At 39.8% G+C, this 15,679-nt stretch overlaps 1 protein-coding gene across 30 annotated transcripts in view; it reads left to right on the top strand.

The window, feature by feature from the left end:
• Positions 1 to 4,068, top strand: part of MYT1L (myelin transcription factor 1 like) — a 317,723-nt gene extending 313,655 nt beyond the window's left edge. For 18 of the 30 annotated variants that reach the window (XM_074581756.1, XM_074581731.1, XM_074581732.1 and 15 more), the window contains 2 exons: positions 813 to 956; positions 1,280 to 1,795. In XM_074581756.1, coding sequence (XP_074437857.1) covers positions 813 to 956; positions 1,280 to 1,420 — 285 coding nt within the window. In that variant the 3' untranslated portion in view covers positions 1,421 to 1,795. Of the gene's footprint in view, positions 1 to 812; positions 957 to 1,279 lie in introns of all 30 variants that reach the window. The other 12 variants (XM_074581746.1, XM_074581742.1, XM_074581758.1 and 9 more) reach the window with 2 other exon arrangements.
• The last annotated feature ends 11,611 nt before the right edge of the window (positions 4,069 to 15,679 follow it).

Genomic DNA, 15,679 nt, shown 5'->3' with positions numbered 1-15,679 from the left:
TCATCTGAAATCCTTATAGCTTCGTTAGCGCAGTGCTCTGCACGAGCCTGGGTAAGCTGCCTCTCAGCAATGCTTTTTAGCTCAAGCAGGCCACCGTGCAAGGTCAGAGCTAACTTGTGTCCCATCACCTGAGGACACAGGCAGAGCATACTCTCAGTTGTCTTCACCTGTACACGTAGTCATGCCCGAGTCCCACTCTCCTGGCAATCTCCAAGTTTTCTTCTGTTCCTTCAGTTTTGCAAGTCATTGTATGTATTTGAAAACTGTCCGAATTTGTACATACATCACAATAACATGCAATTTTTCAGCTTTCAAAAGCAGCCTTGTGAATTTGCATAGAATCAAATTATACTTACAAAGAGCTAAACACTGGCACCAAGGAGCTGTGCATGCTTAACTAACTAACTATATATATATAAGAGAAAATATAAGAAATGCCTGACTTACTGCAGAATGTCCCTCTGGTAGGCTCCTAGGAGTGTTCAACCACATGGGTGAACTTGCAGAACTAAGGTCCTTCTTAATGCCTTTCAACTCAAGAAGAAAAGCTCTAAAGCAGTGGAATCAAATCCGAGTTCATTCATTATTACCAGTATTAAAAAGACAAGCTGTTAAAGTCATACAACGTGCAGTAGGAATAAGAAACCCGTAACGATGATAAGAATTGCAGACTCAAGCAAAACCTTTTTAAGCGTGCATGAATAGACCTTTTTCTCCTTTCCCCGGTATTTCTGTTATCTCTCCCTTCAAAGAGCGCATGCTTTCTAACAGCTTGCCTTATATTACATTGTACACAAATTTGTCCATTTTAGATTACCACAATGGAGAGCAACCTGAAGACGATAGAAGAGGAGAACAAAGTAATTGAACAGCAAAACGAGTCTCTTCTTCATGAATTGGCCAATTTAAGCCAGTCTTTAATTCATAGTCTAGCTAATATCCAGCTGCCACATATGGTAAGTGATTGAGAGCACAAGTTAAGGAATTTGGCGATCTTCAGTTCACTTCATACAATAGATGTCTTTTTTTATGTTTATGTTTCATCAACCGGTTGGATATTTGTGGTAACAACACTGAAACCATAAAGATACATTTAACTGCTAACAAAGACATGGAGGGCCTGTTCCAGTGTATCCTGTAAAATTAAGTAAGAACTAAATAGGCATTTTAAATATTATAAAAAATGGTGGCGATATGCCTTGATAATATGTTATGCTTAAATGAATATACGATTAAGAAAATAAAAGTTGTATATGAACTACTATTTAATATCTCGTAGGAACCAATCAATGAACAAAATTTTGATGCTTACGTGACCACTTTGACGGACATGTATACAAATCAAGATCGTTATCAGAGTCCAGAAAATAAAGCCCTACTGGAAAATATAAAGCAGGCTGTGAGAGGAATTCAGGTCTGAACAGCTGCTATAGTGGTGAAAGTCTTGCTTAAAAAAAGGATGCCTCTTGTTTTTTGCTGCTGTAATTTACCAGAAAGTGTTATATATTTATTTCTGTTTGAAACAGTGTTATGCTTACAAGACTTCATAATGATTTTATGTCTTGCTTTAAAGATAGTAACTGCAGAATAGTTTTTTGAATACATTCACATTTTGTACGTTTTCATATAAGCTGACATAGTGTGATATGCCATGTAATGTTTATAGCTGCTAATGTATGCACATTTTTGGGGTATATATATTTCTGAAGAGGTAAGCTGATCAAAATAAATAGAGTGTAAATTCTTTTTAATGCTTTAGTGATTAAATGTTTTAGTATTTTGAACTGAAATGGACAAAAAAAAAAAACAGCTTTGAATGACAATGTTGCGGTCTGCAGCCACTTTTTAAACACTATCATTTTGCCTCATGTTGGAGGATTTTATGGGATTTAAGAAATACATTTTGTGTGCATATTGTTTCATAGCAAGAATTGGTTGCAAAAATGCTTTATTTTTGAACAATGCTTGAAAATATTATGTGACTTTTGTTTTTGGAGGATGGTGTGTGGTGGGGGCAATAAAATGAGGTTTTTTGAATTCCAAGAAAATGGCATGGATTAGATGTAAGATACAAAATGGGTAATTTATTGTAAGACAACATCAAGCCATGGAAACTTGACAGAAGATTCAAAGCAGCTTAAACAGCACTTTTTAATTAACTTCTAAGCATTACATGGTATGAATATGGGAACTTCCATTATGAAAAGAACTATATCAGAGGTGGACAACGAGAAGATTTCAGCTTTTGTTTTCAAATAAACTTTGGAGCCAACATTCTCTTATCTCTACTGGACTGCTAGTGCCCCTCTGAACTATCTGTTATAGCAATGTAGTTCATCTTTCAGAAATTCTGTGTTTTCAATTCAAGATGGAGGACAATATTTTAAAATTAATATTGCCTTTTCACATCTTTAATTTTGGGATAAACACAAATGATCTGTGTCTATTAGTTACTGAACTGCATTCGTTGCTGCCTGTAGTAGGAATGCAGCTCAGTAAAGATTTTTTCTCTTGCTTTGCCAAGCATTTGATCCCATTTTTAACATTTTAGCATTTATGTTCTGCTTTTTGTTGGAGAACAATCATTACTGCAGCATTCACACATGCTTTGTATTTGTTCTACTCTTACCTATTGCAAAAATGAATGCAATCAAATTTTTAATGTAACTAAATATACTTCAGCACTTTTTTTGCTTTAAACTGGATCATTTTAAGATAAAACTTATTTGTACCTTCAAGATTTGATTGTTTTCTTCAAAATGACTGCACTATATGTATGCATAAGACCACTTTTTATTACTACATTTTTCTTTTTTAAGTAGTAAATTTGGTGATGTGTTGTGTTTTACAGATGTTGAATTTATTTAAATTTGATAGCATATCTTTTCCTTCCATGTCTTGATGTTATGCAGAAAGTACAGAAGTACTTTAAAATTTTGTTATGAAAAAGATGGGTTTTGTAAAAAATAAAATATTTTTAGCAGAACAGGACTTACAGGGTCATTGTCCCCACAATGTGCCAGTTGACTATTTGCACTTACCTTGCCCTATATATCCATACGGAGGTGTGCAATTTCTTGTGTCATTAGCCTTGTGACACTAAACCTGAACAAATTATAGTGGAAGCCATTACGGCCAATCCAGTAATATTGCTAAGGGAGACTACAGGGATCTCACAACAAATATTCTGATACAATACTCAACCTCGGTATATATATATATGTATAAATATATGTATATCCCAGCGGCACTTTATACTATTCACTGTACAAAAGCTTACAGTTTTCCACGAGGACTTTAATAACTAGCTGGGAAAAGATTATGTAATTACTTTGGGGCTCTGCGGTATCTTATCTGTACAGTGCCCTTTTTTTGTTGTGCTATTAGTTGTAGCTGCCATGCTCAGAATTGCCTTTTTGAGAGCTGAAGCAAGGTGCTTGTTGTTCACCTTCTGCCATATATATTGTACTTTTGCCCTAGCCTCCTTTTAGGGCTTTCATTGTTCATAATGGCATATGCATTTTTCCACTGCATTGTGTCTGCAGCTTCTTTGCCAATATAGTAATGCTTTCCGTAGAGTAATAGATAGTATCAGTTTTGGATTCTTATTGTTATCACCTATGTACAATGGAAAGGGATTTTAAGCACAAATCTGCTGCTCATCTAATGTTGGTACATAATATCAAATCAAAAGTTATCTGTGACTATTATATAGGGATCACAAAAGTGTCACATATTAGAATGCTGACCTTTCATATGAAATTATTGTGAGTCATCAGAGTTTATTTATTATAACTTATTGTTCATATTCATTTCTAAGTTAATTTAAGTAATCATTTATTAAGACAGAATTTTGTATAAACTATTTATTGTGCTCTCTGTGGAACTGAAGTTTGATTTATTTTTGTACTACACGGCATGGATTTGTTGACATTTTAATTTTGCTATAAATGTGTGGAATCACAAGTTGCTGTGATACTTCATTTTTAAATTGTGAACTTTGTACAAATTTTGTCATGCTGGATGTTAACACATCTTACTCTAAATAAATAAAAAAATGTGTTGCCACATTTGTAGCACAGTGGTTCTATGATCACTTTCAACATTTTCCCTTTATTTCATACACGGCATTACCACAAAGAAACCCTCAGACACCTTTTTTAATAAGCGTTGGCCGTCGATTCCTTGAATTCTCTCCACAAGACGTACGGCTGCCTCTTCAAATGGTGTGCTTCCCCCTCTACAAAAGTGCGTAAGCCTGAGAAGTTTGTTTCAACATTTCAGAACTTCTAGGAATAAATATAATAGTGTTTCCTTGACCTGAATAGTGCAACTGAAGTATTGGGTGCAATATATTTTAAATGAAACACATTGGTAATCAGGGTCCTAGACTCAAAAATGAGGAATAAGCCAACTGAAAATGAACCTCAGTTGGAAACCTTTGCCCTTTATTCTCGCCTGCACTGAGGCCTCGAGGTGCTTTTAGAACCAGTCAGCTGAAGAGGCGAACGACAACAGTCCATTAACACTTCTGGCCATCAGTGCCTGTGACAGGAACAGTGACCATCAGTACACGCTGTCACACGCAATGGTAACTCTGATCTGCACCACGACGTAACCCGTGTTACCCCTGCAATGAGTTAATAACTGGATTAGATTTCATTATCACTGTTAAACCAGCTAATTAAAAACATCTTCCCGGAAAACAAACAAAAGTAATTACACAGGGAATTGGCAATTAATTGATTTATAAGCGTAATTATGACTTTATCGTATGCTTGGGTTCCTGTATTGAGCATATATTATGTCCAGCATTATGCAGTGGTATCCATAATTAATTCTGTACATTATCCCTGCGTGCCATTCCTCTTAATTGCATTCTGTAGACATCATCCTAAATGACCAAGACAGGAGCAGCCATACAAATTCCAGACTGTCTCTCTGCCCCTAGCAAAGGCTGGCCGACTGCTGGGGGAACACGGAAGATACGGAGGGTCCAGGACAGTTTGCACAACAGAATGCAAAATAGAACGGCGGGTAAAGCCCTGCGGTCAACTAAGGACATCGCAGCAAGAAAGAGGAAGATAATTTGTATATGACCTTGTGTATACACAATGTGATACTTATATTTTTTCTAGGTAAAACAGGCAACATTTCAGTAAATCTGATCTCCCTTTTCAGCATCATGTAAAAGTTTATTCTTAATCATGAGTATATGATACGCCCAGGTCTGTTCTGTTTCCTGTTACGGCATTATGATCGTGTACTGCCATAAAAGTTTTTTCACATTAGAACTTGATTCTTCTTCCTGTGAGACTTCTTCTGAAAGAAACACAACAAAATGGCAAAGTTTAAAAAAAGGATGAGAAGCTGCAAGAGGTGAACAGATGGAAAAAGTGAACCCGTTTTGGAGGATCGCTGTATTTTTTTTCTAATGACCTCTAGCAAACAGTAATCCAAAACATGATGCCCAAACTTATATACATAGGAGACTATTCCACTTCATATACCCACAACATGGGTTATTTTATTGGTATCAGAGTTACGCTAAAGAAAATTAGGAGAACAAGAGAATCTCAAGACAGTGGAATAAAGGGAAAATGAAAGAAATTCTTAGAAAACCTGGATCTGAAAGAACTTCTAGACACGAAAAAGAACTTTCCCAGCCGTTCAAACACATTGCAAACTTTTTATCACCAGAGGAAGGAACCTACAACAGTCTGGTGACATTAACACCGAATGAAATAATATCATACGGGAAAGAACTGGCAGGCAATTCTCAAAATTTTTTGAGGTCTGGAATAGGCAGAATTCAGCTTTTTGTGACAGAGGGGCAACAGGTCAAATACGTTTACATCCTCGCTTTTTGAACCAATAAATAAGAAAAAATCTACTCAAATGGAGAGTGATAACAGAAAAGTAATTTGAGATTTTTCGGTCATGGGCAGCTTGTCTGATTTGTCATCCCACCCGCCCCCTTTGTAAAAACCATTTGTTATGCAGAACTTGCTGTACTGGACCCAGGTGGTGGTCCCCATGCCGCAGTACCCTGCCTGCGACAATGGCCAGGATCAGTCTCTTTGCAGAAAGAGCCCTGAACTGCTTACAAAGCAGCTGAGGGATGACCTTCCCAAAGAGAAGTTTCCCCCTGCATCTCAATAGTGCTGGCTGGGAAACAAAAATACTGCAAATCTCTTCTTAAGCCATGCTGTTGTTTTATTTTAACCATTTATCAGTAAAATTCTGGTTTTTTCTTGCACAGATGTTTTCAGTCATAGTGTCCTTTAGCAGCTCTCATAAGAAAATCAACAATACAGTTTTGCACCTATACCTATATATTTATAAAATCATTTCTGATATTAGACCTAAGTAGCAGAACTTTTTTCGTTAATGCATAACGTAATGTTCTTGTTATATGAAACTGCATTTGTATGCAGTTGGGAGCTACAGGAAAAAAGGACTAAATACGGCAGGGTTCAATCCTGATAAGCGGGCAAATCACTGTACAGCAATTATAAAGAATATATTTAGCTGTAAATATAAGCCTATAATTTTGTCACCTCATGTCCAGTAAATGGATCACCGCGACCAGAAAACAGGTACATCCAACTAGACCTAATTCAGTGCACCAGTGGGCTAGTATGATGCAGGGTACATAAAAGCATTGTGTTCTCTGTGTTAGTAGTCAGCTCATCAGTGGTAGGTGAAGTAGTTAATGCCCACTCCCTGCTTCTGTTTCCTGCCAACATTAGTATTTCTTCTGAGAAATCCTTTTGCGAAAGGATATGACCCAACTCCTCTCGTCTCCTAAGACTATTTTTCCATTGTTACAATCAACAGGCCCTTCTCTGTGCCTGTAGAATTAATCCTTTTCAAACTTTCCTTTACTTAATCCTTCTTGAGCCCACTGTGCCCAGTATCATAGAATCATTTAGGTTGGAAAAGACCTTTAAGATCATCGAGTCCAGCCATCAACCTAGCACTGCCAAGACCACCACAAAATCATGTCCCTCAGCACCACGTCTACATGTCTTTTAATACCTCCAGGGGTGGTGACTGAACCACTTCCCTGGGCAGCCAGTTCCAACACTTGATAACCCTTTCAGTGAAGAAATGTTTCCTAATATCTAGTCTAAACCTCCCCTGGTGCAACTTGAGGCCATTTCCTCTTGTCCTAACACTTGTTACCTGGGAGAAGAGACCGACCCCCACCTCACTACAACCTCCTTTCAGGTAGTTGTAGAGAGCGGTAAGGTGTCCCCTCAGCCTCCTTTTCTCCAGGCCAAACAACCCCGGTTCCCTCAGATGCTTCTCATGGGACTTGTTCTCTAGACCCTTCACCAGCGCTGTTGCTCTTCTTTGGACACACTCAAATACCTCAAATGTCCCTCTTGTAGTGAGGGGCCCAAAACTGAACACAGTACTCAAGGTGTGGCCTCACCAGTGCTGAGTACAGGAGATGATCACTTCCCTAGTCCTGCTGGCCACACTATTTCTGATACAAGCCAGGATGTTATTGGCCTTCTTGGCCATCTGGGCACACTGCTGGCTCATATTTAGCTGGTTGTTGACCAATACCTCCAGGTCTTTTTCTGCCAGGCAGCTCTCCAGCCACTCTTCCCCAAGCCTGTAGCGCTGCATGGGGTTGTTGTGACCCAAGCGCAGGACCTGGCACTTGGCCTTGTTCAACCTCATACCACTGGCCTCTGCCCATTGATCCAGCCTGTCCAGATCCCTCTGTAGAGCCAACCTACCCTCAAGCAGATCAACACTCCCACCCAACTTGGTGTCATCTGCAAACTTACTGAGGTGCACTCAGTGCCCTCATCTAGATCGTTGATAAAGATATTAAACAGAATTGTCCCCAGTACTGAACCCTGGGGAACACCACTTGTGACCAGCCACCACCTGGATTTAACTCCATTCATCAATACTCTTTGGTCCCGGACATCCAGCCAGTTTCTCACCCAGCAAGGAGTACACCCATCTAGACCATGAACAGCCAGTTTCTCCAGGAGGATGCTGTGGGAAACAGTGTCAAAGTCTTTACTAAAGTCTACATAAACAACACCCACAGCCTTTCCCTCATCCACTAAGCACTAACATTAGATCTCTCTGTTGCTATTGCCCAGAAATACCTTCCACGTTGTTACATCCTCATATTACATTTTTCTTTTTCTTGCCTGTTCACTGATGACTCTTAAACCTGTGATCAACTGTTACATTTTTATCGAGTTTTGGAACATAGCAAAAAAAATTTATATTATCTCTAAGTAATCTATAACCTTGCCTTTTTATTGAGTCCGTCGCATCATCAAGTTCTTTGAGTACAATATAACAATTCTGTGCTGATCAATCTTCCCATCTTTGGTCATTTCTGGTATTTTTGTTTAAGATGACTAATGAGATTATTTGCCTCAGTAGTACCAAAAAGAGAAAAGCAATGGCAGAAAATATATTCACAAATAACTCCGAGCTCTGTCTTGTCACTACTATATATAGAGAAGTTTTACTTCCATCATAAAGGGAGAGATGACATGGAATGGGGCATGTGCAATCAATTATTCATTTAACACTTGTGGAGAAAATCAGATCCAAGTCTAGTGCAAGAGTTTTCATTGCAGACACTTTTTTTCAATGGAGTCATTGATCTCTACACAGAACATTTAACCCTTGGACTTGATTTTCTTAACTACCTCTCATGGACTGTTAGGAATAATTTGTGGATTCTCTGGGGTTCACTGTACACTGAAAATCACTCCTCTCGCAAATGCTTCCAAAGAGCACGATCAGCCAAACTGTCTGTGGAAGGGATCAAACAGAAGAATGAAAAGCAGCAGAACAAGTACACGTGGTCAGTAAAAAGCAAAAGAAACAGGACGAAGTCAGACCATCAAAAATGCAGGCATCTAAACTGGAGAAAGTAACAAAAAAGATAGGAACAGCTGTGCTATGGTATCACAGCTCTTCCAAGAAGAGAAAGGATGCCCGATACAGTGGAGCTGGAGGACGCAGGCGTGCCCAGGGGAGGTTGTTCAGAAGCCATTTTGTGTTTCTGAAATTCCCATATTAGCACTTGCACTTATTACTCGCTCTTGCATTAGGCTCTGGGCTCTGCCCTGTGTGAAAATGTTGCTCCTTTTGCTATATGATTTAAGCTGAGAAGCTTTAATCTTAAATTACCTTCAAATGCATCGTGCTTTTATGATCTGAAAATAAGAAATTCTTAACATTGAAAAGTCAAACAATGCTTCACTGAAAGAAACAAAATCCTGTCTCCTACTGCACAACAAACGCTAGGGTGGCACACGCTTCCCATTGGGCTCGTATCTGAGGAGCAACCAACTGTACTGCTGGGATTGCTGCTCAAGTTTCTTTCTCCAGCCCCAAAACACTGCGTGTGTTGCATGACCTATGTTTGTGGGCACCCGTAATTTTGCTCAAGCACCCTATTTTCATTTGACAGTTAAAGAGGGAGTAGCCCCCTGAAGAACAGAGCCTTGGACCAGGTTATCTTCTTTGTCAGATCTTGCAGCCTCACATGAGGATGTCCCTTGCTCCTGACTCCTCTGGTGACACTTGTCGTGCTATGCCTCACCAGTAGCTCTGGGGCTGCAGGCTCTGAGTGGTCCCAGGATCTTCAGGGACACCAGCAGCTGCAGCAGAGAGGTCGCTGGGGTGACCACAGCACTAACCGCTTCAAATTATGCTTTAGAGAACACTCCTAGTTTAGGTCCTTCCTGTGGTTATTTGTCATGAAAATGTGGCATCAGTTTACATGCAGCGACTACTTATAATGGGAACAGTACAAGTAGCTGCATGCTTTTTCCCAATTTTGTGGTGATCGTGAGCTGGCTGCGGTTATTTTTAAATGGTTTTGTTACTTGAATTAATATAAGTAAACTTGTTCTATTCAATAGGATCTGCGCAGTGTGCTGTCAGTAAATAATATGGTTTAAATACGATGAGCTATTCAGTGACCCTCCTAACATATGGAATTGCTTCTACTCCATTCTTCACCGATCATGACTTTTATAAAGAGAGAACAGAAGTGCACAAGTCATTACTGGATTTGCACATTAAGGAGATGCAGCAAAATGAAAGCAAGTTTTGAGATTTTTTTACACATTTAAGTCTTTCTCTGTGTGGACCGTGTCGTCCTTGCCCGAGACATCATTCCTGAAAAGATTTATTCTCCACATGCGTGAAACTTCATATTTAATTTTTTTCTTGTAATATTAATGATATTAACACAAGAGAGTAGTGTCTGCGTACGTGCACATAATCTTAAATTGTGAAGTGTGCTGCTTCGCAGAATCCCTGGCCATGCCCCAGAGGCCTCAGGCTCTGCCCAGATGGCTGCCCAAGATGTGTGAGCCACATTCATATTTAATCAGATCATTGTAAACACCTCCACCAACAGACATGTTTACACCTAGGAAGAAGTAAGGTCTCTGCTCTGATATGAGTAATATTTAACTCTCATTGCTAAAGTAGACATTTCAGCTCTTCTGACTGCACATGACACAGTACCTCTTCACCTCTCATGTCCATGTACCCAGACACATTTTTAGAGTTAATCTCCTGTGATCAAAATTGCTGATATCCCAAAACTTCATGTTTCCTAGGAAAAGATGGATGAGGAGAGCCTTTGCCTCTTGGACCAAGAAAGAACTTTAGCTTTTAGCTCGCATTTCACTAACGCTTTCAGTAAACTGCAAAACAAAAAGTCCATGGTAAAATCCGTTTTTGCTGCTCCACCCAGGAAAATAGCATGTCAACAGCAATAGCAACAAATTTAACTAATTCAAGCCTGTTCAGGAGAAACTTGTTTCTGTCAGGTGTCAATGCAAAATATTTAAAATTAAGAGCAAAATTGTCATATGTCTAAAAACTGATATTGCATGATTGGCTGAACTGCTAAGTTTTTGTAGTCATAACTTACATGACTGTGTAGGATTATAAGCCATTTTGAAGTGACTGGCATAAAAAGGGAAACTTTTTCGGGGCAGGTGGGAAATAAGCAAGAAGCAATAGCAATATTCATGGCAAAGGTTGCACCTCTAATCGGACATGCTGATTCAGGCGAGGCTGTTAGCATTGCACGGGACGTAATCTTATCTATAGATAGGAATCATGCAAACCGTCCCGTGGTGCATCTTGTCTGCACATGATCAGAAGCTGTCTGAACAGAGGTGCTCAGCACCCTGGAAAATTATTGTTCTTACATGCTTCAGTTTGGAAATCCCAGCTAAACCTTGATTTTTCAAACTGCAATTTGAATTTACCCACTATTTCCTAAGAAATCTGATACTCACCGTTAAATGCTGTTACAAACAAATTCATAGATAAAAAGTAAAATATATATGCTACGTGCTATTATTAACACTCATCTATTAAATCTGTTTTAAACATGCCAAATGCACTCCCTCAAAATCTCACTGAAGTCAAGGGGAGCTGTGACGTTCATGGGCAGGACTTCAAAATGTGAATGTGACAAGGTCCTGAGCTGGCTTTGAAGCGGATCTGCCTCGGTGTTCTCCTCACAGTAAGCTCTCCAAAGAAGACAAAAAAGATTTTAAACGCAAAAAGACAGGTTTTGAACAAAAGTAGGAGTTTTATTTTTTTTAAACAGGGAAGGCTCAGGGCAGCTGGAAGAGAAATAAAAAGGATTGTACAGAAGTCCCCATGTGCTCCTTGCAAGCATGTCCTTACTTCCAATGACTTTCTGAGTCACTGACTCCGCGCTTGTTTCGGCCCCTTGGTCCCAGGAAGCTCTTTGAACCCTCTCTGCTATGACTCTCTTAACCAGTACCTCCTCCAGGCCCCGGCGTTCGCATGAAGGAGCAACCCATCTGCTTCTGTGCTGTGGGGTTTCACCTTCTTTGGTATTCTTTTAGTAACACAATTTTATAACAATCAAATAAAACGAACACCGTGACTCAAAATTAGAAAATGGAATTAGGAATCACTCAAGCACCTTCTAATATTCTGTTTTTTTTAAATCTAAGACCTAAAAACTTTGTGCTTTGGAGAGAAAGGGCAGGAAAAAACATTAAGAAGGATGAAAAAGAAAATCTGAAATGAAGAACTAATGACTGTGTCCTTTTAATTCTGGTGCCTCTGCAAAAGTTACAAACTAAAATACTAACAGTATGTTGTTCATGATGATCTTACAAATGATTCTGAGATTTGCATTTTTATTTTCAGGGCTAGTATTTTGTACTAAAATGCCAGTCAACTGTCAGTTTGCTAATAGAGTCCTGATAAAGGGGAGCGCTCTTTTCTTGTCTTTGTTTCTCCACAAAATTCTCCATTAGACTTTAGCTAATTGAATTTCAATGCAATTGTATTTCAACATAATTGAAAAAATACTGTGCAAATAATAAGATGCCATTTTGCTAATAGTTCAATATATATTTGTCAGGTAAGAGACATTTGGTGCATATTTACAGTAAAAATATTTTCATTTTTTCAGTGGGGAGAGGAGACATGAATTAAAGTTTCAGATTGAAATATGATATATCTTTACTACAAAACATTTCAGATGAATGGAATATTCTAATGGCACTGGATTTTTAAAAAATATTTGCTTTTTGATAAAACAACAAAAGTTTTTCTAAAAAAACACCTTCCTCTCTCACCCTCATTACTTCCTGACAGCGTTTTTTTTAGCTGTTGTTGTTCTGATAGGAAAAAAAAAGACAGTGAGAAAAGAATGAGAACTAACAATGAAAGAAAAACAAAGAAAACCAGAAAAATCAACAGAAAAAAATCTAAAATTTGCTAATCTAAAATACTTCCAACTAATTAACCTTTTGAACTATATGATAAGGATAAATAACAGAACCTTAACTCCTGAAACCCAGCCATATTTTAAAGATATTGTCACTTCCAGTCAGAACTGGATGTGAATCATTTTGCTTTCCAGAGGCTATGCAAAAAGAACAAACCAGCCAAATGTCCGTTTTGTGGATGTTTTGTTTACTCTTTTCTAAGCCTTGCATCTGGAAAGGCTGTTTTGCTCTCTGGTGGGTCACTCTAAAATTCCAGGGCCAATAGGAAGAGACCATAGATGGCAGACATTAAATTTTGGTCATGCTACAATAACCCGAGTTACAAATTAAGACCCCTGATTTCACTGCTACTGTAACTTGGGGTTTGCCACCTGGAGCAAAGAACACGTTTTTGGTTTGTTCTCTTTTTAGTACTCATTTGTCTGCATTCCCCTTCGCAGGAATGTCTCACTGTCTAAAATGACTTAATCCTAACCAGAGATCCTGTAACAAACAACAACAGAACATCAAAGGTGACTAAAGGAGGAAGATCAAATAGGAATTAGGCAATCCAGGGAGCAATTAGAGGACATCAAAACTACCCTGAGGGAGAGAACAGGACTGAGCTGGCCCACCCTAGTTGAACAGTCCTACTGACTTTGATCAGCCAGGAAAACATGGATGAGTTGAGGGAGGTCTGTTGATAGCCCACATCTCAGACAACCTAGCTGAACACACCCTCTTGCCTCTTAGTGTTTGCTGGTATCTGACCTGAAAGTCTGAGGAACTGTATCTTTATGGATTATTATTTTTAAATACAAAAATCTATGTGGAAAAAACCACAATTTTTCTTCTGAATATCCTGTTAAATTATCACATTACTGTTGTTTTTTTGAAGACCTTTGTTTAGCTATTACTGTAATCAAACTATGGTAAGTTGATTTTGCTCCAGAAGAATTGTTGCATTTCACTGGAAGCTAAGGCCATGATGACTAGAGCAGACCATTCCTGTCCCAGATTGTGTCATATTGGTAAAGTTGCTAATGACTCACCTTTTAGGCTTGTGAGGCATCTTGCCCAAGCTAGTCCCCTAGGCTGACATCAGATAGACATTTCCAAAGGGCAAGTCGGCTGATGAGAAAACCACAAGGATGTTGGCTGGAGGGGATGTCTGAAGGCTTACTGGCCAACCTGCTCAGACAAGGACTATCGCCAGCACTCTCTCATATCAGCCACGGCTTTGTCCAATCAAATCTTGAGAATCTCTCAGAAAGAGGATTCCCAGCTTTTCTGTGTAACCCTTGTCAGTGCACACACTACATCATGGTGAAAAATATTTTTACATTATATCCAACCTAAACTTTTCAAGTTACAATTTACAACCATTGTGCCTTGGTCTACATATAAAAATATCTTCTGCCACTGCAAAGAATTGTTTTGCTTTATCAGTTTTTGTAGTCTGTCTTCAAGGTGTCATAGGTTGCTGCTGGATCACAACCTTGCCCCGACTTCATTAGATGAAACAAGCCCTGATCCCTCAGCCTATGCTCATAGGTCATGTACCCAAGGCCTTTGGACATCTTGGTGGTCCTCCTGCCAGTTTCTCATGATCCCCTTTGATCTGGAGAGCCCAGAATGGGATGTGTCCTTCCAGGCGGGATCTCACATACACCAGCTGAGGAGGAAAGCAGCTTCCTTTGATCTGCTGACTGTGTTTCTCCTGATGATGCTCGTTCTTTCAAAATTAAGAACAGAAAACATTTACACTGCTCTGGAGAGTCCAACAGGTTTTGTCTAACATTACCTCTAGACCCTTCCTAGGATTTGGTATCCCCATGGGCAGAAGGGCAGGGCCTAACAGCCAAGGCCTCTCCCACTCCCCAGCCTGGAGCAGGACAGCCGGGAAGCACCGGGGCAGCCCCAGCCCTGGGCATTGGGCACCTCCCTGGGGACTGGGAGGAGCCAAGGGTGGGCCAGGATGTTGGGTTGGGTTTGGGATCAGGCCCACTGGGGGAACTGGGGTCAGACACAGCCCTGGGATGGCTGGGCAGGGCCATGGGGACAGGGCTGAGCTGAGGCCAGGCTGGACATGGCCGTTAGCTTAAAAGCAGGGCTCTTTGCCCTTGCAGGGGGCCTGGCTTTGCCCACAGCAGCTCCCTCTCCTCAGGGATCTGCTCTTCCCAGGCTGGCACTGCACGCCAGTAGTCAGGGCTCCGGGCTCAGGGCACCCAGGTCCCTGATGGTATTCATCTGGGAAATGGGCATAGTCCTACTGCATTTGTCTGTCTTCAGAGAAGGCACTGGGTTTTACTTATGTCTGCAAAACACGTGGCCGGGTGGCTCTGATCCTGGCTGAGGCCTCCAGGCACAGCTGTAGTACAACTAATAGCCTGGAATCTCTTCTGGGTGAGGTATTTCCTCAGTGTAGGCAAGGGATTAAACTAATAACACCCAATTTCCCGTTATGTTGATATTAAGGAAAACTACTCTGTGGGAAATCAGGAGCTTGTTCGTTTGAGTACATTTTCCTTGGGGAAAGTCTTTTCAGGGGAGTTTTCTTATTTTGACTTTACTATTACAGGCCAACTCTTCCACTAAGTATGTCAGCTGGCTATTGAGGAAGGACCTATGGTTTCCTATGTTTTAAGCAGCTTGCCAAAGCAAGGCTTAATATCATTTTTCTTTTTTTTTTTTTTTCCTATCATATTGTTTAAAAAGCCAGGATAAAAAGAGGGTTATCCTATTGCGTCATCTACTTTTCAAGCCTGACTTCACTAGCCAGTGCAGGTTAATACCAGTGTTTTACCCCCACTGTCATCTGTGATAGTTGTGTGCAATCCAAAAAAAAAAAAAAAAAAAGGCAAATAGATGTAATAGATCCACACTGCACAGTTAGTATAAAA

The sequence above is a fragment of the Larus michahellis genome, chromosome 3, assembly GCF_964199755.1.
Source record: "Larus michahellis chromosome 3, bLarMic1.1, whole genome shotgun sequence".
Lineage (NCBI taxonomy): Eukaryota > Metazoa > Chordata > Aves > Charadriiformes > Laridae > Larus > Larus michahellis.
This window is presented reverse-complemented; position numbering and strand designations above follow the sequence as displayed.